This window comes from Bombus huntii, chromosome 4 (assembly GCF_024542735.1).
Source record: "Bombus huntii isolate Logan2020A chromosome 4, iyBomHunt1.1, whole genome shotgun sequence".
In the NCBI taxonomy this organism is placed as follows: domain Eukaryota; kingdom Metazoa; phylum Arthropoda; class Insecta; order Hymenoptera; family Apidae; genus Bombus; species Bombus huntii.
This window is the reverse complement of record NC_066241.1, coordinates 4,016,947-4,042,332: the sequence shown is the minus strand read 5'-3', so window position 1 is coordinate 4,042,332 and position 25,386 is coordinate 4,016,947. Positions and strand designations below refer to the sequence as shown.

The 25,386-nt window shown below is 48.2% G+C and overlaps 2 protein-coding genes across 6 annotated transcripts in view; one reads left to right on the top strand and one right to left on the bottom strand.

Moving 5' to 3' along the window:
* Nucleotides 1-627: 627 nt before the first annotated feature.
* LOC126865288 (U7 snRNA-associated Sm-like protein LSm11) overlaps nt 628-25,386 on the bottom strand; it is a 40,325-nt gene continuing 15,566 nt past the window's right edge. Inside the window, exon 4 of one of the 2 annotated variants that reach the window (XM_050617685.1) lies at nt 628-5,528. In XM_050617685.1, coding sequence (XP_050473642.1) covers nt 5,328-5,528 — 201 coding nt within the window. In that variant the 3' untranslated portion in view covers nt 628-5,327. Of the gene's footprint in view, nt 5,529-24,290; nt 24,584-25,386 lie in introns of those variants that run through there. The other variant, XM_050617684.1, reaches the window with a different exon arrangement.
* The window catches only part of LOC126865274 (ecdysone-induced protein 74EF), a 144,953-nt gene continuing 120,425 nt past the window's right edge, over nt 859-25,386 (top strand). For 2 of the 4 annotated variants that reach the window (XM_050617653.1, XM_050617650.1), the window contains exon 1: nt 13,338-14,200. The gene's annotated coding sequence lies outside the window, so the exon portion shown is untranslated. Of the gene's footprint in view, nt 3,342-13,334; nt 14,201-25,386 lie in introns of those variants that run through there. The other 2 variants (XM_050617651.1, XM_050617655.1) reach the window with 2 other exon arrangements.

Genomic DNA, 25,386 nt, shown 5'->3' with positions numbered 1-25,386 from the left:
AAAATAAATAAAATATCATTCGTATACAAATAAAAAATAAATCTATAAGTAATTTTCCATTTAATTATAATTCCACTCGCTTACATCAGCCGATAAAATAAAAGTAGATCGTTGAAAGTTTTCAATGACAAGAAAATTCGTCCCTATCGTAATGTCTGTATCAGAGTATAAAATTTCTTTGAAAGTACGATCCATGGCTCGTCGAAAGCGATCGAACACAAGGGCTTGCCCCCTATCCCTTTCTCTCATAGCGTGTTCCATCTTTCTCTTTGGAGAACGGGGCAAGTCGGTACCCCGCCTCGCTCGTAAAGGGCCGTGGAACCGCATCATGCTCGACCGGGACACTCTCTGTACACTCCGTATACCTACCTATACTAGATGTAAGTACACGCGAGAATGTATTATATACCTATATACAGCGCCGGCTCTCTCGGCGTGTAACTGAAGTAAAGCCAGGTTGGTGCCCCCGCTAGGGTGAACGAACGGGTACGCTCAGGCAAAAGCGAACCCGTGTGCCTCCTCCACCTCCTCTTTCTCTTTCTCCACCACCTCCTCCTCTAGCAACGACCTCCATCTCCTCCTCCGGTCGAAGATCTTTGCCTCTGATGTCACAGTGGTGGAATTGGAAATTCTTTTTTTTTTTTCTTTTCTTTTCTTTTTCTTTTCGAATATATACTGGTCCGTTAGGGAACGAGTGCGGCCCCGCTTGCGCGCGCGCGCGTTCTCGACTGGCCGAAAAATTTTAATCGAAGTCATGCAGCAGTTCTCTCGCGTACGGCGCTTCGAAGCATTCGCTTCGTGGAGAAGAGAGTAAATCGTTTTCGCGATTTTACGCGCACCCGGTGTCCACGGTGGTCGCCGCCGCTGTGAACACGGTGAACACGGAATATTTAATAACGGGCAACGCTAAAAGCGAGTAGCTAAAAGATTTGCAATTTTATCCGAGCAACTGAATCGCTTCAAGGTTAATTTAACTGCACACATTGCGAGCGAACGGGCTAGCGAGCATTTCCATCTCGTGCTTAGTATTGCGCGCATAAATCTCGGGATTTATGAATCGCGAGTTTCGTAGATGGTAATACCCTCCGGATTTATGAATTAATACCGGTCATATTAGACACATAAATCTTAACATTCAGGTAGATGGAATCGTCTATGGGGATTATCCTACCGCTTCGTGATTCTACTATGGCGCATCTCTAGATTACCACTATCAATCTTTATCGTTTGTAAGCTGGACAGAGAGGAAAAATACGGAAGAACTCGTTCATTCGTATCACGGACCGTATGCTCGTGAAAACGCAAGAGGCCGCGCGTGCTATCGATCGCAATGTTCGATTCGTCCAAGATGGATCCTCCCGTTCGGTAAATTCGTATCAGTCGATTCCTTAAAACGACAACGATCACGATGCAACGAAAAAATGTAATGTCCGTGTTTGCGACGGATGTCTGGCTTCGTCGATCGATAGCGTAGGCTGGAAATCAACGGAGCCTTATCGAATTTTAATGGATGCGTACGGTGCATCGTATATCGTCCAACGTATCGACGAACGTCGAGCGACACGATTTCCACACGCGTGATCTACTTTGTATATACTAATGTATATACTAATGTCTGTTTGACCTACTGGCCCATATACGGCTCGTTTAAAAGTTCCATTCGACCTTGCAGCGATATCGCATCGTGTCCACCCTTTTCTTGAGATTTCTCTAACACCGTTGGCGAGCTGCGGCGATCGAAGCTCGGCCGGTACGAGCTAACTCGGCAGCGTTGACTTAATCGTCGCGCGTTCGACGCAAATACGCAATAAAACGTTCAACCGTTTGCAACAGTTAATGCTCGGTTAGTGATTTACTGCTACCGTGGTGGTTGATCGCGCGTCAACCGATTTCACCGGCAGAATGCAGAAGAGTGCCGCCGTAGGGGGCAGACCTCAACGGCTAATGTCGAGTTAAGCACCCTAACCTGCCTCAAAAGACATTACACGACGTAACAGATAATAAATCCTCTGTTCCAGTGTACCGAGATAGCGAGCTGGAAGAAAATGAGAGTGTCGAGAACGAAGATGGACGAGACGCTTCTCTTTCGACGATTACGAGCCGCTGGGCTTTCGTACGATTTCCTTCTATGCAGTCGGTGAGGACGAAAGCCTTGAGAAAATCGCGTGGTACCGAGTTTAACGTCGAACTCGGAGCTTCGAGGAAACGACAAGCGTGGAACGCAGGATGAGGCGATCAATCGAAAACGCTTAAGCGGCACTGACAGTGGCGTAATACGGTGCACGTCGCGAAAGAAAGCAGGGAAAGTATTCGAACAAGGCGTAAACTCTCAAGTAATAGGAAACACGAGCTAATACAAGCGTTTGATGCTGCCATTGGTCGCTAACAATTACGGATAAAACGTACAAAGCTGTAATCGTTACGGCTATCGACAACCGGCACACTTGCGCTATCGTATATAGATACCGGATAATCGTAATATTTGCAAAAATGTGAAAACAGAAGAAGAAAGAAGTCCGAGTCTCAGAGAGAGAGAGAGAGAGAGAGAGAGAGAGAGAGAGAGAGAGAGAGGGAGAGAGAGAGAGAGAGAGAGAGAGATGGGGAGAGTCGTAGTGATAAGGAAGGATGAACATCGCGAGACAAGGAACAAGAGGGATCGAAATATTGGAGAGAAATGCACGAAAAGGCGTTTTGGAGCGACGAAGAAAGAGTGGGGAGGCTCGCGGTAGAGAGAGGCGACGCATCGAAGTCGGCGTGCGTTAGAGGGAGAGGAAAGGAGACGAGCGCGAGCAGGAAGAGCGGCACGAGCGAGAGCCGGGGAGTTCGGGAGTACTCGGCCGCTCAGTCGAACGCGCGATTACAAGCACACGAGACGCGTGGGCTCTCTCTCTCTCGACGGCCAGACTGAAAGTGTTTCGTACGCGACCACGTGCCGGCTAAACCGCCGGAACGTAACAGAACGATACACGGCTCCAACCTATACAGTATACATCGAGTACCGAGTGACATCGCAAAAGGACACCGTGCCGGTTGCACGGCCGCGACCATTTTTCCCCCCGTCGATTTCCTCTTCCACCGTCGTTTCACGAATATTCTTTCGATCCTGCTGGATGCACAGAGAGTGGAGAACGACGACGACCGTAACAGAGAACGATCGCGACTTGGAAGATTACGAATCTTCCGACGAGGACGGTGCAGTGTGTGGGTGGTTTGTCAGTTGGTGACTTGAAGTGAACACCGAAGAACCGGAAGAGAGGACCGACGGTCTCTCGGTGACGATCGAGTAGAAGAAAGCTACGCGAATCAGCTAGATCCAGATGTCACGGGCGCGTCCTCGATCGGTGAGTGAGGATCATTACGCTTTATATTATAGTATCCAGAGGATGAATCGCGTATTACTCGCCGAACCATTCGATGTTAGGCTGAAAGATTGTATCTAGAGCTTCGTGAGTTTCTAATTTAATTAGTCATACGTTGCGAGCAGTACGTCAAGGGTTAATAATTTCTGTAATACGTAATTCGCGTTATCTTTCGGTAATGAGTTTCTCGAAGGATTTTTAATCGATCGCGTCCGCGAGCTATCAACTGGAAACGCAAAGCCACTAGACGAAGCTAGTAGCGCAACGAGAAGGCGTTTTTTTTTTTTTTTTTTCAGCGAAATTGGTGAAATCGGGGCAGGAAGGGATCATTGACCGTATACGGTTTAAGACGGACTAGGACATCGTCGAAAGTTTCGGCGAATCGTGGAAAAAGCGTCGGTTCTCTTCGAAACGACCGACGACGTCCCAATTCTTTTTCGCGAGTTTTCCAAAGCGTTTCCGTGGATCGCACCGCGGGTGCCATCGAAACGCATTAACCGTGCGATTTCTATCGCGCCTAGTATTCTTGGTACATTGTTTATGTTCCTAGCAAAACACGTTGGAACGAACAGCCTATTCCTTTACTTGGAACTAAAATAGACGCGTAAGATTCCACGTTGAAGTTAAAGCTAGCCGCGCCAGTCAATATTTAACTTTTCCTTCGGGTATCTTTCGCACCATCTATCTAGCTCGAAATCCAGCCACGCAGATCCTATAGTCGCACTAGAGAGTTCGCGGAATTTACGTTCTTACGAAGTTAGACTTCTTTCTTGTTTTCATGCCTTGTGACTTTTCGTTCGCCTCTACACCAGCCTGCATAAAAATTATACCATGTATACACCTATGTACGAAGTTGAAATCGTTTACGATATCAATGAGATGAGTAATAATTAACTTTGTAGAAGCTTCTCGCGCTATGTTTACGTCTTAACGATGCGTCGTATCTTCGTTTAATCTCTCGGTGTTCTTTCTCGTCGACGATGCTTCTATTAAAAATGTTAATAACCGCGAAGCTCTTCGTGTTCGTTAATTATACCAGAACGAAAAAAAAAGGAGTCTACAGGGAGAGGGGAGAAAGTAGCGACGAAATTAGGAACATTATTGCGCGGTTTCTGGTTACAGAAAGTTAGCGTAAAACGGGTAAGCGTTATGATTATGTAGCGTCACGTTGAACGTATTTATAACGAATCGCGGAAATCATAATTCCGAGGAGACGTAAAGACTATGCCGCGAATTACAGAGAAAGTCCCGTGGAGCTGTGCATACACGCTCGCTCGCTCGTTCGTTCCTGTGTGCTCGATCGCGAACAGTAAAAAATGCACGTTCGATGAAAAGTGAAATTAACGAAATCGCTGTCGAATTCATCGTTTACGGTCTTTTACCATCCATCTATTCTTGGTTATTCGTAACGATCCCTCTCCACCGTCTTATCGTTCCAAGACTCTTTTCTCTTCCTACAATTCCACTCTTTAGATTCGCTTGATCTCGCAAAGAAAAAAACCACGACGCAACGTCTGGTATTTCTCTCTTCTCTTCGACGTGTATTTTTGCGGGCTGTAAAAAAAAAAAAAAAAAAAAAAAGAAAGGCGCAAAACCGATGGAAAAAGAGCAGACGATTTTTCCAGGTTGTCGGTTAAAAGGTGGCGCGATCACAGGGACGATTATTGAGCATTGTTGGGTCCAGGTTGCGATAGAACGAGCGAGTGGGTAATGCTGTACTGTTTGCGCCGGCCCTGCGGGGTCTCTGACCGCCCGTCCGCGCCTCTCAACTCGACTTGCTTGTCCATGCTCTGTGCGGCCTACCTACGGCTTATGGCTAAAGTCACGTCTCCCTTTCCGTCTCTCCTGCGAGACTCACTTGGACGAATTTCACGAAAGCCACTCTTCTCGCACGACAAAGGGGAAACGAGAAGCCCGGCCGGGTTTTTCCTCTTTTCCGACTTCCTTCCTCGTGGATCACGTCCTCTTCTACGTCGTCTTTGCTATTAGCTGACACAGCTTCTGTGCGTTCTGTGCTGAACTGGCCTCTTCCACGATCGGTTCGTAAATTTCGTTTCGACCAGTGCGCATTTTTTTTCTTTGATAGAGGGAGAACGTGCTTCTCAGCGTTTTTAAATCACGCTCAGGATGTCGCGCGTATACGACAACCAGACAGACGTTTCGTGGTTCCTGAAATAAAGCAAGCGATGTAAAGTTGTCTGGTTCTTAGCGAGCACGCTCGCCGGACGTTTCGTCTTTTTGAAAATCGCGCCGCGCGTTAACAAGACTCCGGTTATCGAATCGCCAACACGATTTTAGAAAGCACGAAGACGACCGTGTCCGTCGTTTGTTCACACGGCATACGGATTTCTTTGCTAACGAAGGATATATTAGCAGCGACGGTAAGAATTGTTGAGGATTAATAGTCCACAATGGTTTTTTGCTCTTATGCAACGAACGTTACACCTCCTTTCGCTACATGCTTTCTAGACACACCATTACATGATTTTTCGACGAGACAAGAATCGACGAAAGGCATCGTTCTTGCGCGAAATTTCACGAATCTTGATAAGATACGACTAAACGAGAGGAGATCGTTATGCCTCGTTCGAAGACAACGCCAAAAGCAAAACCGTTCGCGGATTACGTAACAGATTTGTTCTGCCGAATTCTTCTCCGTTTCTCTCTGTCGCGGATACCGATCTCGCGCGATTCAAAATCCCATAAATCTCGTTTCTTTTTCTTCGCTTTACGACGTACGCTTTCCAACCTTTTTCTATCTTTCTATTTGTTATTCTTTTCTCCGTATATTTTCTTTTTCCTTCGTCTCGTAGACAACTCGTATACCATCTACCTACTCGTATACCAAGGCTCAACGACTCGAGCTTGTCTTTCACGCGTTACGTATCGCGATTTTCCTCTACCTTCTACACACTTCGTAAACAATTCCCGTATCCGGTACACGCGCACACGATCATTGATTATCGGAACTTGGCCGACTATATTGCGGACCATTCTACTTGCTCGATAACTCGCGTCACCTACTACTGTCCGATCTATACCTATAGCATCGTTTTAACGTAGGCGTCGCACGTGGGTGCGCATTTTTTGTCACCGATACTGGACGATTAAACGACAATGAGACCGAAAAAGAACCTCGTACGTAATTAGGCCATTGTCTGGTGGTAAAAGAATATTCGTTGTCGACGAGACGAGGAGATTGTCTGTTTTTAATCTTCGAAGTTCATCTGGTTGCACGGTAATATTTACGGTATCCGTAGATAGCAAACACAGAAAGGCGCGAACGAACAAACGTTGAAGCGTACCTTCGTTAAACAGGGATATAGGGTAGCAGCGTCAACGACGTGCATGAATTTTTGATGCTGGCATAAGCGTAGCACGTTGCAAGAATTTCAAGCAACGCTCGACGTCATCGCGTATGAATTTTTAACGCAGCCGCGATCGCTCGTTCGCTCGCTCGCTCGCTCGCTCGCTCGTCCGTCCGCTTGCTCGCTCGTTAAGGACAGATATCGGTTGTTCGGTAACAGGAAAAACTCGAACGTGAAACGAAACAGGCCGGACAAATCGGAAAAATATTCAAGATGTGACGACTCGATTCGCCAACGGTTTCCTTTGACAAGGCACAGAGACTGCAGATTTTACGAACACCCGGTATTTTGCGGTGTAACGCGCGTACATGCACCGCGGTGCAGCCTGTGTACATGAACAAACGCACACAAGCACGATGCCAGTGAACCGAGCATTATAGTGCCCTGCAAGAAACGTCGGCCTGGTGCATTGACCGCGGTTGACCACACGTCATCGAATGAGTGACGTCACAGGGTTTGCAGCATGAAAGCTACGTCACGGTTGGTTGCATCCTCGAAGATGCATCCACGAAAATATTTCCTTTTTCTCCGTTTAGAACTCCTTGGGAAGAATCCAATCGCATTCAGCGCCGGCTAATACCTGCCGCGTTTCTTGCGGCCAAAGTTTTTCCGCTTTGGCGCACGAGACGCGTGCCATCGAGACAACTTTGACGTTTCTCGCGTTTCCTGACAAATCGTTCGAGTGTCAAATTTGATATTACGAAAGAATAGAAGAAAATATCGTGCGTACAGGATGGATAATCGATGGGAACAGAGTCGGCCAATCGGTATTCCTTCGTTATCACGCGTTAAACCGAGTCCAGGGCGGTTTATCTCAAACAGAAACGGTCGAAACGGATGACTTATTGCGCTGGCGGCTGGCTAAATAATTTTTTTCCAGCACGTGTAACTTCCAATTCATCACGGTCGACCGCGGGCTATACGGTGCGCGCATGAATAGTTAACGAACAGGCGTAGGAGGACCAAGATTTTCCTCCGACGACGACTATGCGCACGATGTACCTGCGTGTATAATAGCTCGGTTATACATAGAGTCATGGCTATACCTTTCTGAAGTATATGTAAGTGCGGGCGAGTTCGTTCCCTCGAACGAGTAAATCAAGTCGCTGGTCCGCGAAGCGGTTGAATGCCGCGAGCTCGTAAGACTGGCCAAGAATGGTTCGATATTTTTGCCAGTCCCTTGATCCATTCTTGCCGCGCATCCGCGCTATTCATTCCGATATTACTGGTAGCGTTCCCTTCGAACGACCGATTCTCGTCTCGTTTCTCTTTCTCTCTCCGCCGTTCTCTTTTGACGATGATCTTAAAAGAATTCGTAATTCAAACTCCGCCGGTATTTTCTAATCGTAAAATCAACGAATGTGCTTGGTGTTTTAACCGAACGATAGAAAACTTTCTAAAAAGATGAACGATTTTCTATGGAAAATATTCGAATTATCTCGATACGCGATATCGTAAATATTTATCGAGATACGCGTTCCAATCTTTCCCGATAGAACGCTCGGGCTTATTTTATTAGCCGTTTAGTGGTGAAACGTCGAGTTTTTATCGTATGTTTGTTTTCTTTCTTTTCTTTTCTTTTTTTTTCTCCTTTTTTTTACTCGTTGAACCTGTGAGTGTCACGAGCTTGGAACGTTTGGCTCGAACGATCGAATCGATACGGGGGACCGTTTAAGTGACTGCATCGACCAACGTGCAAGGAGGCAGCGCAGCTACGAGAAAGTATCTGGCAACTTTCTCCGGTGGGTTTAGTTTGCACCACGGGTCACCAGGCACGGACATTAAGAGCGAACGAACGCGAGCCACTCGTGTCCGCGAGCGTATTTCCGAGAGAGTCTAGCGGATTCGTACGATACAACTTCTTTCAGAGCGACCGCTGGAAAAATTCTTCCCGTTGCGAATTAATCGTAAGAAGGATTTTACTGGATAATAAGAATGTATCGCACAAAGTGGACGCGAATTGGCCGAAGTTGCCTCTGAAGAAAGCACAATGACACGCGTGAATTCCAAGGGCCACAGTTACAAGCCATTGAGCAGGTAGATCGAGTGCCAAGAACAAGATTTTGAAAGTCTTGCCGTGACGCCGCGCTGGTACGATTAAACCTGGATAATGGCTTCCGAATGCCAAACGACGCGAGGCGTTCGTCATCTTCCGCTAGGGAAACGGCAGTTTGCTGAAACTGAATCAACTTTGCTCGCGAATCCACTTCAACGAGCGTTAACGCGCTTTCTTTTTCGACATGATTTTCATTTTCATATCGGGAAGTTAGTTAAACTAAAGAAAGTTAGTTTTAAACGAAACATCTTTACAAGATGACGAAAGATGGCCCCGATTTCGTCACAATTTCCTTTCGCTGTTAAACGATGACGTAATACCGTAGGATTTTAAATTTTATCGTAGTCGTGATCGATCGCCTATCGACCGATGGCCACGACGATCGATCGATCCTTCTGAGGTCGCGTATTTACACGTCCACGAAAGATCGTTACGTAGAAGGTTGAGTAACGCATTTCGTATACGAAAGTTCCTTCTCGTCGTTCTGATTATCAGGTGCGTTGTGACTCGAGCCGGTATTAGGCAATCGGCACAGAGACCAACGTTAACATTGGCCCAAATATTGGCCAGTGGCCCCGTATGTACGGTTCACCGTGTGCGGTATTTGGCGACCGGAGCGGTAGTCAGTCTCCTTCTCCGGCTTTATTTCTACCGGCTAACCATCAAAACGATGTCGTTGACTGACACTGGCCCACTAATCGTACGTTAACACCGATCTTGGACCGAGTGGGTTGTACGAACCAATCGAGGAGAACCGCGTTCGCCGGTCTGTCTTCGGGAAGGTAAAAAGTAAGAGTATTTCGCCACTACGGTTAAACTCAGTTTCATTTGTCCGTGATATGTTTTACTCGCGATTTTGATATTCTTCGCCGATGAAACGATGGTTCTCGTAGAGATACGGAAACGGTAGGAGAACGTCATAGTTCTTCGACCGTTTCAACTTTCTCCTGAACGCTGCGCAAAGGCAGCGATTTAACGTCGACTCGCTGAAATTTCGGAAGTAACGGCGAATTGCGATGGAAAATGGCAAACAACGGGTATACGTATTCCGAGTGTCGGATTAATCGGATCGTGTATCACGATCGCTCTTCGATCGGTGGAATCTTTGTCAATCGGCCAGGTGAAAAGCGAGAGTGATCGGGAGCGGCAGTACGCCAGTGTTTTACGCAAACCGCGTGCGGTCTGGCTGTCTTTGGGAAGCCGTACGCGAACCTCTGGCGTCAGAAACGAGGGAGAGAGGATTTTTTTTTTTAACCTCGTTAAATTGACTACGTTCTCGCAAGCACTTATATCTGCTTCGCTAATGGGGCAACGTCCCACGCGTGAGAGCGCGGGAGAGAGAAGCGAGAGAAAGAGGAACGGAAGTGGGGATACGCAGAGTCTTTGAGGTGCATTTATTTATATATTAGTAGAATCCATTGCTTCTTTTCCGATGCACGGATGTCTCCGGTAGCGGAGAAACGTGGCAAGTTTCACGAGAGTTCTGGATCCCGTCAGAACGATCGCGCAAGGACGGGGACACAAGGAGGCGGTACCCGCAGAGGTTACCGAATTTATGACTTGGAAGCCGAGCACGCACGGCCAAAGAGAGAGAATGAACGCGTGAGAGGCCAGTGAAAGTTTATGAAGTCTAGTACGGAACATACACCGATGACGAGTCGGCGCGAACGTGTGGCATGCATGCGCGCGGCTTAGTCGTGCGATGCTTTAATGCGTGTGCAAACCGCGCTATCAGAACGCGTGCGATTCTTTATGCGTCAGCTTTGAATGTCACGGAGTTAGGAGCAACCAGAACGAAGCGATCAAACGCTCTTTTATTTCCTTTGTGCACACATGGCTACGCGTGCAGTCAGACACAGAAATTTACCATCTACCGGTCGCCGAGCTTTTTATTCGCGAAGGATGTACGTAACGTAGATTGGCCTGTGTGTATAGGGAATAGAAGCGTGAAGGATACTTTTAATTATATTCTTCATTTGTATTAACGTCGCTATGCAACGACCACGCTTATGCGATAGCGATTCGTCACGTTGAATAGAATTGTTAGCACTTCGAAAATAGTCGAGAGGAGAAGGTTTTGGTCGCGGAATGATGGCTTAATCTTTTAGTTCCTACTCAGGGTCGTTCGTTCCCGGTAAAGACGATTACGAGCAAGGTTCCTCTATTTCTTTTTCTTCAAAGGACTGTTTCTCCTCTGCCCTCTGTCTCTGTCGCGCTTTTTTCTCTTTCTCCCGTTCGACCGGCAAGTTCGGGTGCCTCGACACGAGGAACCAACGTGGGCCCAAAAGGCCCCCGAATATTTATGTCACGGCAAAGTCGAGGAGAGCCGAGACCTTGACTGTGTGCCGCAGGCGGCCTTTTCGCTACGTTTTAACGTTAGAAATGTTTGCTTCAGATTCATGAATCAACACGAAGGTCGATCGTCACTTCCTAAATCAGATTCTGCCTTTTTCCATATTTTCCACTATCGGCCACTTGACTGATATTCTCGAATCTTCTCTTTATATTTTTAACAATCGCGTTATTTAACCGAGCGATTCTACGAAAGATACGGTCACGCGAATAGAAACGCGAGCCAATTAAAAGGTTCGTTATATTCTTTTTTTCTCGCTCTTTTTTTCTTTTTTTTTTTTTTAATTAAACGACCGGAGAAGATATTTCTTACGAGAGACGCGGTGACTCAGCCCGGAAGCGTTGAACGTCTTCGTCCTCGGCGGGAAACCGCGGAAAACGCGCGAAAGTCGCGTCGAGGACTGTTGCACGGTATGGTAGCCGGTTAGAAGAAAAGACTTGCACTTTCGTTAGAAAGTCTCGGGAATCGACTCCGCCATCCGTGGCAGCCATCGAGAGAACCTAACCGGTGAACGTGGATTAACGCTGCCTGTCTGACCAAACTCGGAGTCTCGCTACTCGGTTTACCCTTAGCCCTACATACGCTGGATCCCGCGTTTGCCTTTTTCTTTTCCCTACGACACGGCGTGAGTCGTACGTGCAAACGTTACCTGTCGGAAAAAACGAACGCGATGATTTTTCCATTCTTTTCAAAGAGATAAGAAATACGGTGGAGCAAATTCACCGCGCTCACCTTCTGATGTTAATTACAGCAATTTGCAATAACTTGCGATAACCGTACTTGAGCGATCAACGCTTTCGTATCGTATCGGCTCGTACGATCATTAATAGCCTCTTAATCTGGCATTCGCTTTGGCTCACCGTGTCGTACAGAGATAACAAGACGATCAGCCTTTGGATAACGTTTCCGTCAGATATAAATTCGCCGGCGAAGAGGAGGAAAATTTATTCCGCTTTTGCGTGCGAATCGCGCTTCAGAGGAGCTGTCGAACGAAAGCTACGGTTCGTTTCTGTGTACCGTGTGCGAAGAGTTTTGCTCTCTGTTCGCTGTACGAATAAGTAAACGCACGATTTGCCAGCTCGTATGATTTTCAAACGGTTTTCGATAATATGAGCGCCGCGACGTGCGTTTCGTTTTGTTCATCGTAATAACAAGGCGTGTAAATAGTCATTTGAATGCCAACGCGTTCTGCACACGCTTGCAGAGAAACGGACGTCAGTGGAGGAGGACATTGTGTGCCTTGTTGTATTGAGTCGCACGGTGGTTACATTCTTGTACACCCTCGCGTCCATGAAGACATATATTCCGTTGTACATACGCGCGATAGACACACATATACGCGCTAGAGTGCCTCTTGAATATAGAACAAATTACACATGGAATGTATATTCTGTCTCGGCTACGGCTCGCTCTAAACTTCTCACGTGTACACGCGCGAATCTATGTGTGCACTTATATTCGTAGCACGGAGGTGATATCGCGTTTAGAGTCGACCGTGTCGCGCCAAGCCTCGACGGGACTCGCCGTGGCTATTCTTAATTCAAATTCGATGGCTTTATTCGCGTTTTAAAAGATCCTACGGCGCAACAGGCACGAAACAGTATACGTAGAAATAAAAACAAGAAAGACATCGCGATTCCACTTTCTCGTTAGCTCGCGCTCGGGATTCCGGTTATAAAATAGTCCCGCGAAATGCTTCCGTGCGACAGCGATACACGGACGATACACGAGATCGTCGAAGCGCTCTAGAGAGGCTAGAAACGTGTGCGCGCTGGCGAGCCCGCACACGCGAGAAACGGAGCGACAACGGTCGCTTCGGCAATGTGTGCTGTTCGCAACGTGTGTATACGTGCGTGCATACGCCTGCTGGGTTTGCGAGAGTGTGCGACTCGGTGGCCGTGGCTATGGCCTTACGAACCCCCACCAGCCAACCGCTCCGAATCCACACGGCGTGTGTACCCCCCGTACTCTATGTACATAGATCCATAGAGTCGGACAAAGACGCAAGATCGATGAAGCGAGAGCGAGACGGACGAAGGGGGCGAGAGCCGGACAGAGAGAGAGAGAGAGAGAGAGAGAGAGGGAGAGTACTGTTGGTACGAAAGAGAAGGAAGACGCGCGGGCTAGGAGTGGAATGGCAGAGGGGAATGGCGAGGGGGAGGAGGAGGAGGGAGAGTGTCGCGAGCGTGTCTAACCTAGGATAGTGGCGTTTAGTGGCGGCTAGGCTAGGCAAACCGAGACTCGCCGCTCGCGCGTTACGTTCAGTGTTCCCTCGCGCTTCGGCCAAAGACTCGCACGCCTCGTGTCACGCAACCCGTCGTCGTCTTCTTCTTCTTTCCCCTTCGCTACGAACCCCTCCGGGTGCAGGAGAAAGGATTTCGAGAGAGCCGGCGAAGTCGAAGAGGAAAAAAGACCACCGTGAAACGCGAAGCATCGCGAGCGTATAATCGTATCGCCACCATTAAGCGGCACACGAGCTTCCTGAATTTCCCGCGGCCGACGGTGTACCACGGCTGCGCGTCACTCTGCGCCGACCGGACGATTTTGACTCGAATCGTAAGCGCGCGGCATCGTCCTCGTATTCCACGTTACGAGATCGCTTGTTTTCGTTGGATCGTCGAGAGCTATGGCCGCCTTTTCCTCGATCGCTCGTGCAAGAACAGTTACCGATTGTGCGTGCGTGTAGACCGCCATTGTCGCATCGAAGACCAAACTTTTTTTTTTACACGATAACTGTATCGATGCGTGGTTGTGCGCGCTTCTCTACCGGAATATCGTAAATCGTGCGCGACTCGGCTTCCTCGCGTCTCAGGACGTTTTACTTCGTCTGTTTTTTCTTGCGTGCGCGTCAGGCACGCGCACGAAAAGTTTGTTTACGTTATCTGTGACTCGGAAGAAGTGGAGTACGACCAAGTGGAAAGCGGGAAAAACAGACCTGTCTTACGGATACGAGACTGTCGTTCGTAGAGTGTGTGCGAAAGTAACCGGTGTGCGTCGAGACTACGTCCAGTCTGTATCGTCTGTATTTCCATCCACGTTGGGCATCGTAAATCGTCTTACGAAGGTAAGAGTAATTAACATCGATCGACTGAAACAATTAGTATACCGTATATATCGTGTCGTATATAAAGAGATGGAAGAACGAATGAAGAGGCACGCTCGCTTTCGTGATTGGTGACAGTTAGAGGTGGCGGTAAAGTCGAACGCGTTTGAATGCCACCTACACGAGTCGGTCTGACAAACGTGGAGCGCGAGACGCGAAGCAATAACAGCGATTTAACGAAAACGGCGCGATCGAACGTCTTTGTCGGCATTGCCTAACAGAATGTTTTCTCCGAGCAGAAGCGAATCTCGCGGACCCGATGACGGTGGTGGTGGCGGTGGTGGTGGCGGTGGTGGTGGCGGTGGTGGTGGCGGTGGTGGTGGTGGTGGCGACGACTCGCTCGGCCGGGGTGAAAACGAGCAACCGGACGGTAATCGCATACGATCAAGGAAGTGATCACGCATTATAGTTCGGTGTACCACGAGATATCGGTTTACGTAAAAACGATTAAATTCTATGGTGTACGCTGGGTTTTCTGCGTCACTTTATGGACGCGATTGTAAATAACGTTTTACGAATCGATACGCCTCTCTTTTCAATCCCGTTCCCTTCCTCCGTCTGTGTCGCACAGACCGTACCGTAGCTCGCGTTACTATTGTATCGATTATATAAAATTATTGTAACCGTCTCTGACGATTCGAGCGAAGATAGCGCAGGCAGGGAATGACTCGTTGTATGCACGCGTCGATCCTTATCTTTGCGAAACGTACACGTATCGCAGGTACGATTGAACAGGAGAAACCTGGAGTGGTTGGCGTCTATGGTCGATTCGAGGGAAACACGGTGAATTTGATCGAGTCGATTGGAAGATCGTCCGGTTCGAATCGATTCTAAAGGGGACTGATAAAACGCGATTTACTCGTCGATGATCGAACAGAACTGGTCGGTTGGCTTTTCGTAATTTCATACCGCCGTATACGCTGGTGATCCATGTAAACAGACGTAACGCCGAATACGTAGATCGCGTATGCACTTGTGCACGTACTCACGTGCGCAGAAATAAGACGCAACTATATTTCTTGCAAGTATTTTCAGCTCGGGCCAACCTTCGGCCCTCGCGACCGTCCATCTCCGTCTTCCTTTTCTTTCGTCTCTGTTCGCCTCTGTTTCCCGTTGCCTCCTCCCACCGTTATTCGCTTGGCTTCGACTCAGAAGACTTCGCGACTCTTTAATATAGTTAAGAGATTTATAGTTTGCGCGCGAGTTTCGCGTTCCCTCGATCGCTCTCTAATTCTCTAGCGTGACCGGTTACGCGGTGACCTTCGCTGTTACCCACGGCCGAGGGCCAAAATCGTTTGGTGTGTTTAGTATCGTACCGCGTCGGCATACGTTCGATAAATATCGAGATGCCGACGCGGCATAAGGGCCCCGTAGCCTCGCGCCCCATATAAACCAGCGTCCCTGAAGTTTGATACCACGTGGAGAACTCCGTAACCTCTTTCTCCTCCTCCTGCTCCTCCTCCTTCTCCTCCTCCTCCACATCCTCTTGCCTTCCACTCCGCTTCGATTCACTATGTCTCTTAATCCTCTCTTTCGTGGAAAACTTACGATCGACTACTCGTTCCTTCTTCTTTCCGTTTCTCCAGCTCCCTCCTTTTCACGAACCGAATATGATCGATGGCGGTTACCAGCGGAAAAGTCTTCGTCTTCGTAAAGATTCCGAGGAATTGAAATTCGCAGCTATCTAGATCCGTTGATCGAATTTCGATATCGCTTATTGCGTCTTTGGAATCGGTAACACAAAGTTCGAAGTTTCCAATGCAAAGTGTGCATCCTGTTCTTTTTCTCGATCGATCGATCCTTATTTCCATAATGTTGTGTTTTTGTATGACATCAATTACGCGCGTTCGATAAGATCGCGACGCACGTAATGTCTGGCTTTCAAGAGCAAGGTCTACATTTGTGTTTACGTTTTCACGCAACCAGTTCGTTGTGTACATACACGCGTGCACGGTATCCAAAAATAATGGCTGTGCAAGTGACGCTTGTCGTCAGCGGTGCAATTATTTTTTACCGGCTATGGAAAGCAAACGCTGTCGCCTCCGATCGCCCTCTGATGGCTTCTGCGTGTCGCCCGATTATCGCGGCACGCGTTTATTTAACAATCTGTCCGCGCGTTCGCGCTCGAAGGGCAAACCGGGATGTCGAGATATAGGTCGAGCGCGCGTTTCTGCACCTGCGCCTCGATCAAGCAGGAAACCTCGCGAGCATAGCCGTTTCTACGGTACGTAAGCGAGAAACGCCATCTCTTCTTTCCTCTCGAACCCTAACTCAAGGACAAGGAGATTCGAAGACCCGAAGGTGACACCTTGAAGGTGCCTCGGTAAAAGTAAATGACCTTTAGCGAGAGAGACGAAGACGAAGAGAAAAAGAAGGAGTCCCGCGTACGTGCGACCTATCGTCCGTCTAGGTCTACGAACTCGAATTAGGCCAGAGCCTTGACTCTCTCGGATATATTGGCAAGTTCGAAGAGGGAGCCCCGCCCAGGGGCCCTCTCCTTCCAGAGTTCCCCTCCTCGTTTTCCGAATATCCGCCCCTGCTTCGTTCATACGTACCAATGACCTTCGAGAGACTCGCGAACACGCCGTGGCCCGTAGATCGTGGACCTAACCTTTCTCGAGCCGGGGGCCCTCGTGCCCTGGCGTTCGCTTGACGTAACACCCGAGAACGATCGGGCCGCGTGTAGGTAGCCACAGAAGAGAAGAGAGAAAGAGAGACCGTGGTAAAGGCGGTCATGGTCAAGGGTAGCCCGAAAACCTACGAGAAGTAACGTACGAGGAAACGAAAATTCTCCGACGTTTGCTCGCATCGTGGTCAAAGTCGCCGCGTTGATGATCCGCCTTGATACCGCGAAGGTGGGTTAATTGCTCGAAAAGGAGCTACCTCGAAGATCTTTCCCACAATTGCCAACCTGAGTGGGGATTGTGAATCATTCGCTTGTATTATACACATACATGTACATATACATATTGGAGTATACAGCGGTTAATGCAGCTGCATAACAGGCACGATCGTTCTCTCAAAGGATGAACCGATGGAACGATCGGTTTTTCGGTTTAATAAACATTCGGTTTATATGTTGTTGCTTCAGCCATCCAATTAAGAAACGGTTCCTGGTGATGTCTTTGGCTCGCCGGTTGTTTCATTGCCGCGCAACTGCTATGAAACAGGAATAATGCTGAATCAAATGTTATTGTTACGCCGATTAAACAATTACTCTTCGGCTGGGTTTAGCTCACCTTGAAACCGTTTACCTTCAAAACAGCAGAATGTACGATTAAGTATATGCCCGTTAAAACCGAGTGGCTTGCATTAATGCGGCTCGCATTTGTATCGTGTAGGTGTGACTTTTATAACACGCAAAGAAAATAACGTTTCGTCAACGCGATGAAACACAGCATGTGTGACATGTGCGGAAAAACAATCGATGCTTGATAAACTGACGGCGTACCGATGATAAACCAAGCTTCCTGCGAAGGATACGCGAAAGTAAATTATCAGCAACCGTTGATATTCGTTTCCACGAACAAGAACATAGAATTTACAAGTCGTTAGACGAGATTGTCCCTTACCACGTCGGTCGTAGCTATCGCGGCACGTGTAATTCGTTATCTTGCTAATTGTATGCAGAAAGAGCGGCTTGTTTGCTCGCATCCATTTTGTTTGCGATACCGTGCCGCGCGATTTTATTTCACACCATTCATTATGCAATCCGCCAACCGAAATTATTTTCGTCCCGAAGAATCTTGCCAAAAGGGTACGGAAAGCAGGCGCGTGTTACGATATTCTGCCAAGTACAAACCTTTTATTCGTCTCGCTGTAGCGTATCGCCACTTTCACGCACTGTTCGTCGAGATTAATGCCGGTTGCCCATTCATGGTGTTCGATCTTCGGAAACTACGCGAACTAACATTTACTATCGCCCTACCGGCGTCCGGGTCAACGTCTAAATAGTCTGCGAAGATGAAAATAGACGGTTGGAAGGCGTGCATGGAATTCTAGCAGGAGATTCTGCCGCGAAGTGATGTCACAGCTTGACCATCGGTGAGAGATCGTTCAAGTTGGCACTCTCAGCCCTAGCTGCGGCGCTACCGCGACGATTCACGCAGCGCAATAAAAGCGGAAGGCTGCGTGAGCTTGGAAGGCCGCTCGCAGTCGCACTATCTATCTATACTCTGTTCGATGTAACTTTTCGCGATTCCTTTACTTCCACCGTTCTTCTTTCCCTTTTTGCTTCCTTCGTTCGTAGTCTATTCACGATCAGGATCGCGTACGACGACGTGACCCGATCGAGACGTCCAACTGACCGTTTTTCGTACGCATAATGCCCTCTTGCTTCTTCTTCTTCTTCTTCTTCTTCTTCTTTTTCTATCGCTTCTGCTACCCGTTCTTCTCTCTCTCTCTCTCTCTCTTTCTTAGCGCTCGAGCGCTTCCATCGTTGCGTCGATCGCGAATTAAGAACGTTGATCCAAAATTCGAGTACGCGATACAGCGCGATCGAATCGTTGCGGATGATGTTTGAGAGAAACCGGTTTCGCGACACGGGAACGCGTAAAGGCAACGAAATATATAATGACAAAGATATATCGGAGGAGTAGCGAACGATCTTCGAATATAACTACGACCAGAATGGTTTCGTCGTTTACGAGTCCTATTTATTTCTGTTGTAAATACGCGCGTTTCGCTTTTTCCCGCGTGTTCGTCGTTATCCTTAGTACCTCGTAATTTCCGTGGCTAGTCGTATCGGTGCGCGATCCGCGGTGAACGATATCGCTAATGAAACGCTCGTTATAGGAAGCTAATATTCGTGGCGTAATTAAAGTGGACGAAACGTTGCGTACTCGGTCGTAAACAATCGGATCTAATTGTGCATAAAATAGCGAAAGTTTCGTATTAAATTGCGAACAATACCGTACCATTGTACTTTAACGTTAACGATATGAAACTTTACGAGAGTTCGAATCTTTTAATAAATCTTGCGAGTCTTCGTTCGACACGATGTCGCGTATTGATCTTTGTACCGGCTTTGTTCCATCGCGCGATAATCGAGTAAGGCGAATAATCGAAATCGCTTTTTAATGACACTTGTACCGTATTTACATAATTGCATGGAAAACGCTGTTTCACATCGCGGGTGTCGTTAAAGCCCAATGTAAACACAATAATTGCCGCTATTCAGAGAACAGATCATTCTCTTCGCGATGATACCGTAGCTACGTAACGTAGATAAAGTGACAAGTTTTTTCACCGACGCAGCTGTCACATCGCGCTTTCACCAAGGAATAAAAATAAATCATTATTCCATCTCGTCCCTGTGATTCAATGATCGCGCAACGCTCGAACGATTGACGTGAACGACCTTCTCTACTGGATTCGTCGAACGTCCGAACGGATTTCCAAAAGCCCAGGGAAGAAAGGCTCGTTCGAATTCGAAGATTGATCGAAGCACCCAATCGCGTTCCTAGCCCGATTGTTGGCCAGTCAACCGGTGACGGCGTTCCACGCGTGGAATTGTCAGCCCGTTGTTCCAGCACACGCGTATTATAAAACGTGTCTTTTATAGATCGTCCCCGGCTGATCGAGGTCCATCGAACGCGTTGAAGAGTGTCCGTCGCCTTCGAGGAAGTTGTCCGACTTGCCAATAACCATTAAACTCGCTGCGGGACTCGAACGACACATACGCGCATGCTTATCAACGATAACCGAACAGTTGGACACTTTGCTGCTCGCAATTTATCGTGAGAAAGTTGTACGTTAATCGATAATACCTATGACAGAGCACGATCGAGATCCATTTGTCACGAGGTGTTCGCTCCGAGAATTACCATGGCTACAAAAGGTAATTTGCATAGCATATTTCGACTGCAGATATCACTACAGATACTATGAAAATGAAACGTTTCGTTGGGAAAATAAGCGTAAATGCAAATATCTTTACCGGTCATCGTGAAACGTACGCGTTATTAACTAGGCGACCTGGATCGGATACACACTGTTCTTTGCTCGAACTAAACGATTCGCTCGGATTTGTATATTTGAAAACGAATGACGAGAAGTTCGAGAAGGTAAGATTATTCGGTGAAACGCGAGGTCTCTTTAAGCGCGATTCGATCGAATCGATCGAAACACAGATTTTTACGATCAGCTTGCCCTCGAATCGGTTTCTATGTAACGTAGAAATCCCCGAGAGCAGGCAAGGAGCTCCAAAAAAGCACGTCGAATCAAGGAAGGAGAGAAACGATCGGTCGATGGAGAGACAGAGAGCTTCGCCTTGCCCGGGGCACAAATCAAGGCCCTTCTTTGCTCTCGAAGGCCCCACATGACTCAACCTTATTATTATTGTTAGTTTTACACCGACACCGTCAAACGTTCTCGTCCGACGCTCACCAACACTCTGACACGTTCCTCGGCCTCTCGTGCACACTCTCATCCTTCCATGTATCGCGTACATGTGCATACCGCGTAGAGAATGCGCGTGGCCGATGTATTGGTGCGTACGAGCTTCGACTAGGAAGTGCAAATCACGAGCTAACAGAATAGTATTCGCGGCAAACTCAACATTCCCACCTCGTCAGGGACGCTGAAGAGGTTATTTTCAACACTTTGCCCGCGGATCGGACACGTGTGCGCCTCCTGCAGGCGTGTGGATGGCTACGAGCCCACGCGGTTCCCAATCAGCGCGGGAAACATCACAGTCGAAGATCTCGGTTCGAATCGATGGCGGGCATTCGTTGACTTTGACTCGAGTTTCCACTGGTCGTCACAGCGATGGCAGACGCTCGTACAAGATCGCTCTGGCACTCCGGTGTCGAAGAATTTGCCGAATTCCCGTCCGTGAAATTTCACGCGTCAGATCTTTTCCGTCATTTGCGTCATCCTAACCCACGAAATTCGTCGATGCTTGTACAACGATATTCGATCTAATTTAGTGCAATAGATAAACATAGCAATTTGCAGCGGAGAAGCGAAGTAGAATATAGATCGGAATTTGATACGCGAGCGTACGTCCATTTTTGAAGATACGTTTCATCGTGGAAATTCGTCTTCGATAAAGGGGCCACAGATTGCAAAGCAGCTTTATCGTGTAGCAGTTTTGCTAGTTAATTTCAACGAATAAATAACCATAAATAAAGAGATAAACCTGGTAAACGTCGCGATATAGAGTGGCGAGGAGTAAAGTAGAGAATAAATCAGATTTGAAATTGGACGCATAGACGTATCTGTCGCGGAACGACCATGCTTCGTCTTCGATAAAAGGTAGATTGGCAGGCAATCTCGTGGCGTAGTAGAGTCGCGCGTAGATAAAGATCGACGGTTCGTTTAAGAATGAAACTCGCTGCTGGTTCATAGAACGCGGTAATCTCCCGTTCCCCCGCTCATTATCGTTTAAATTCGAGGACAGAGTGCGATCTGGAATTTTCCGCGAGGTCTCCCGTTTCGTTTCATTTTGCCACGCGACCTCGCTTTGTTTATAGACTGCAAATCGTTTTGCAATATCAGTTAAAACGCTCGAGTATCGACATCGTTGTTTTTTCAGTAAATATTTTGGAAACGATGATCGTCGACGCGAACCGACGCGTTACGAAATCTCCAAGTAACTCGATCGAAATAAAATTAATCCGCGACGATTCCGCCCGTTTCAAACTGCGTGCAAACGAAACGCGAACGCGTTAAATTGCTTCGATTCCGAAAGTTTCACGCTCAAATTAAATCAACATTTTCCGATATCGAATATATCCCATCGTATACGGAATAATGCGGTGAATAAACGGCGAATCTCGATCGAGTTTATCGTTTATAGGAAATATTCTGGATGAATTTATCGAACGAATCGCCGGATCGATTAATCGAATCGTAGAACAGTGGTAGTATAAAACCCGATACCTGCACGGTATCGACGTGTGTCTGTTTTTCTTCCAGTCTTCTATCACGTTCGCGCATTCATAAAACCATCGGCCCTCGTGGACCGGCCTCGAGAGTTTCTACGATCGTCATTACGCCTCCAAGGCGGTCGCTTGTCGGCCCTGGACCGTTGTATACCTCTATAGTCTATCGTCTAGCGCGAACGAGCGAGACAGATTGATACAGGCGAGAGATAAACTATTCTCTCTAGGCGAGCGTGTAGCGTGTGCACACATATACGAAACTGTAGTCAAGTACATCCAATTATCGCTCGTAGACAATGAGTTCCAAGGTTTCGCGTCCACGAATCTCGATGACCGTTCGCGCATTTTTCTGCAACGTATCTCGCTGCTGCCAACCGATGCAATTTCTGTCGAGGAATCGTCGCACGAACATCTTTAAACGACTCTAATCTTCGCGGTAACAGGTCGAAATCACAACGCTATGTACATAGTGCGTGCATATTGGAATACGATTCGATCGGAATACGAATCGTAAAGTTTTAAAGTTCGGAGCAATCGATGAACGTTAAAAATTCCAGCGAATCGAAATGTCTGCCGCCTGCGTGTAGCCCAGCAAAGATCAGCCACGATCCATAGGATTTTTCGCGTTACCTTAGACAAAATCTTCGTGTTGCGCGATTAACGATCGTAGCGACGATTCTGTAAACATCGGGCGCGCTCGGTGGTTTTAGCGCGCCTAGTGCGTCCGACTCCGCCAAGATTCCCGCGCTTCTCCAGGGCCCCGACTAAGGTTATGGCTTGCTCTAGGAGTGCATTAACCCCCGTCGGCTCGAGAGCACACCGTAGAAGAAGTGCACAAGTGGCGCGAAGGAGAACGGAGAAGAGAGAACCGACTCTGCTCTCTCTCTCTCTCTCTCTTTCCCTCTCTTTCTTTCTGTCGGCTCGGCTCGGTGCTTCTCGCTTCTGGTTCCGCCGTCAGGCCTCGGTCTCTCTATCGTGTTTACAGCAGCGAAGCTAGAAGTCGTGCTCGCCTTGCCGAGTGCGATGCAAGCAAGCGCTTTTGCGAAGTCAGGGGCGGTCTAGGAAGGGCCAAGAGGAGGAGAGCAGGGAGGCAATGTGAGGCAGATGGAAGGTGGTGGTCAGACGCGCGAGGGACCGGCGTGCTCGCGGCGGCGGCGGTGGCGGCGGTGGTGACGATGGTTTGCAGAGGGGCAGAGTGGAGGGCGGCCAGCGGTGACGCCGGCCAGACTTTCTCCGGAGAGCGAAAGTGAGAGGGCCTGCCGGGATTGCGCGCCCCCCGGTAGATCTAGGGGACAAGGGGGGACAGGGTTCTTGCTTTCACCGTGGCCCAAGCGACGCTGTTGCGCTTTTCTGCGACGTAGAAACGAAGGAGGCGCGCGTTATCGTCCGGCCGTTCCGTAAGAAGAGGAAAAATTCACGTTACTCTCGTTTCGGAGTAGCTGTTGAACACGGAGGAAAGAAAATTCGCGTGGGAGGATGTTGATGTCTAATGGACGAATGCCAATGATTTTGGTAGTTTCCTTAGTTGCGTGGAGAACGGATTCAAAGGCGGCGCGATTCGTATGAAATCTGGCAATTAAATCGAAGAATTTACGGTCGATGGTATGGAGGTATTGGAGGCGAGATAAGAAATAGTTGTACCGTCTATAGGCGTAATTCGTCGAAACTTTCTTATTTCTCGGGACGCGCAATTCGCGAGCACGCGAGGAACGAAGAGAAAGAGCCGGTTAACGTGCAACGAGCACCGCCTTAGAGAAAAAGCGACCGCGGCGGCGAGTTAGTTACTGCAACGACAGCGTGCAGCCGAACAATTACGAATTTACTTTCTTCTTGTACAATTTCCTCGTCGATGGTCACGCTTGTGGGATTAGTCGCAGATTAGCGAGACCCGTGGATGTTTGCACCGATCGTGCTCTTTCTCCCCGCCTCTGTGTGTCTCTCCCGCTGCTTCTCGCCTCTCTTTCGCTTCTCCCTATCTCTGTTTCTTATCATCGAACAGCTCGTCACCCTCGTTCCTTCCGAGCGAACGTGATCGCAGGCACCGGTCAGAAACAATAATCCGTCTACTTGCTGAATTCCTGCTGAATTTCCTAGACGCGTCGCACGCTGGAAACTCGGTCTAGGGGGATCGTCGTTAGGGAGAATCGATAGAAGAAAGCAAAGTGTCGAAAATTAAAATTTTATTGTAAAAAAAAAAAAGGTATCGCGTCGCGTTGCTCGTTACTCGTCCGGCGATACGATACGTCGCAACGTGGAATCGTGTGACGTCACCAGTGTCAGTTTCTCGGTGGTAGGACGTATTCACTGACTCAATTGATTTTGACGATTATAGCGACCTGTTCTCCCCTCAGCAGCATTTGCGGCACGTGTCTCTCCAAGGTCTCCTCCTTTCCTTCGATCTTCTTCACGACTACTTTGGGCGCGGTGTCTTCTTTCCTCTTCACGCCGCTTGGAGCACCTAATGGATCGAGAACGCGATACCATTTAAAAGTTAATACTCGGAAAATTTATCGAGGGTCTTCCGAAAACGGTTGCTCGTGCCAAACACACCTTGTCGCTCCGGATTCTCGAAAACGTATCACCGAAACATATCGTTCGATTTAGTTTATATTCGAAATGGGTCTTTTTTTATTGCAACGTTCCGATCGTGGAAACGAGAGCAGAAACATATATAGGGAATCGGAGCGGGATAGGGAGAAAACAGCGGAGGTTGACGTCACGGGGAAACCGCGGACGAAGAGAATGTCGATGGGTCACGAGGTAAGACTCGAAAGGTTGTTTATGTGCTGGCACGTGTCCGCCAAGCTCGAGGGGAAGCAGAAGGGCGTAGGGCGATACGGTTAGGAGAGAGCAGGCAAGCGCGAGGAGTCGCTGGGACACGTGTACTCGGCAGACATCGATCCTGGAAGTTGCTCTTCAAGGTCGCTCGGCTTGCCACCCTCGCCGCTTCGTATCAACGACCTCTCGACCCCTCAGGATATCCTAAAGTACGTCAGTAGGCCAACTAACCCTGAACTCTCTCGGTGTACCGCGATTACAGTGTTCTCGGAGGGATAACCTTTTACATTCGAAACAACAACACACAGTCGTCCTATATTTTCTCTCTCTCTTGTTTCTCGTTTTTCTATCTTTTCTCGCTCTCCGTCTCGTTCTCGACCGAGCATTAATTAATCATCCCTCGGCGACGCCCACCCTACTGTCCTCCCACAACGTAAAAATCGTTGAATCATTTCGTTGATTTACGAGCACATTGAAACAGCT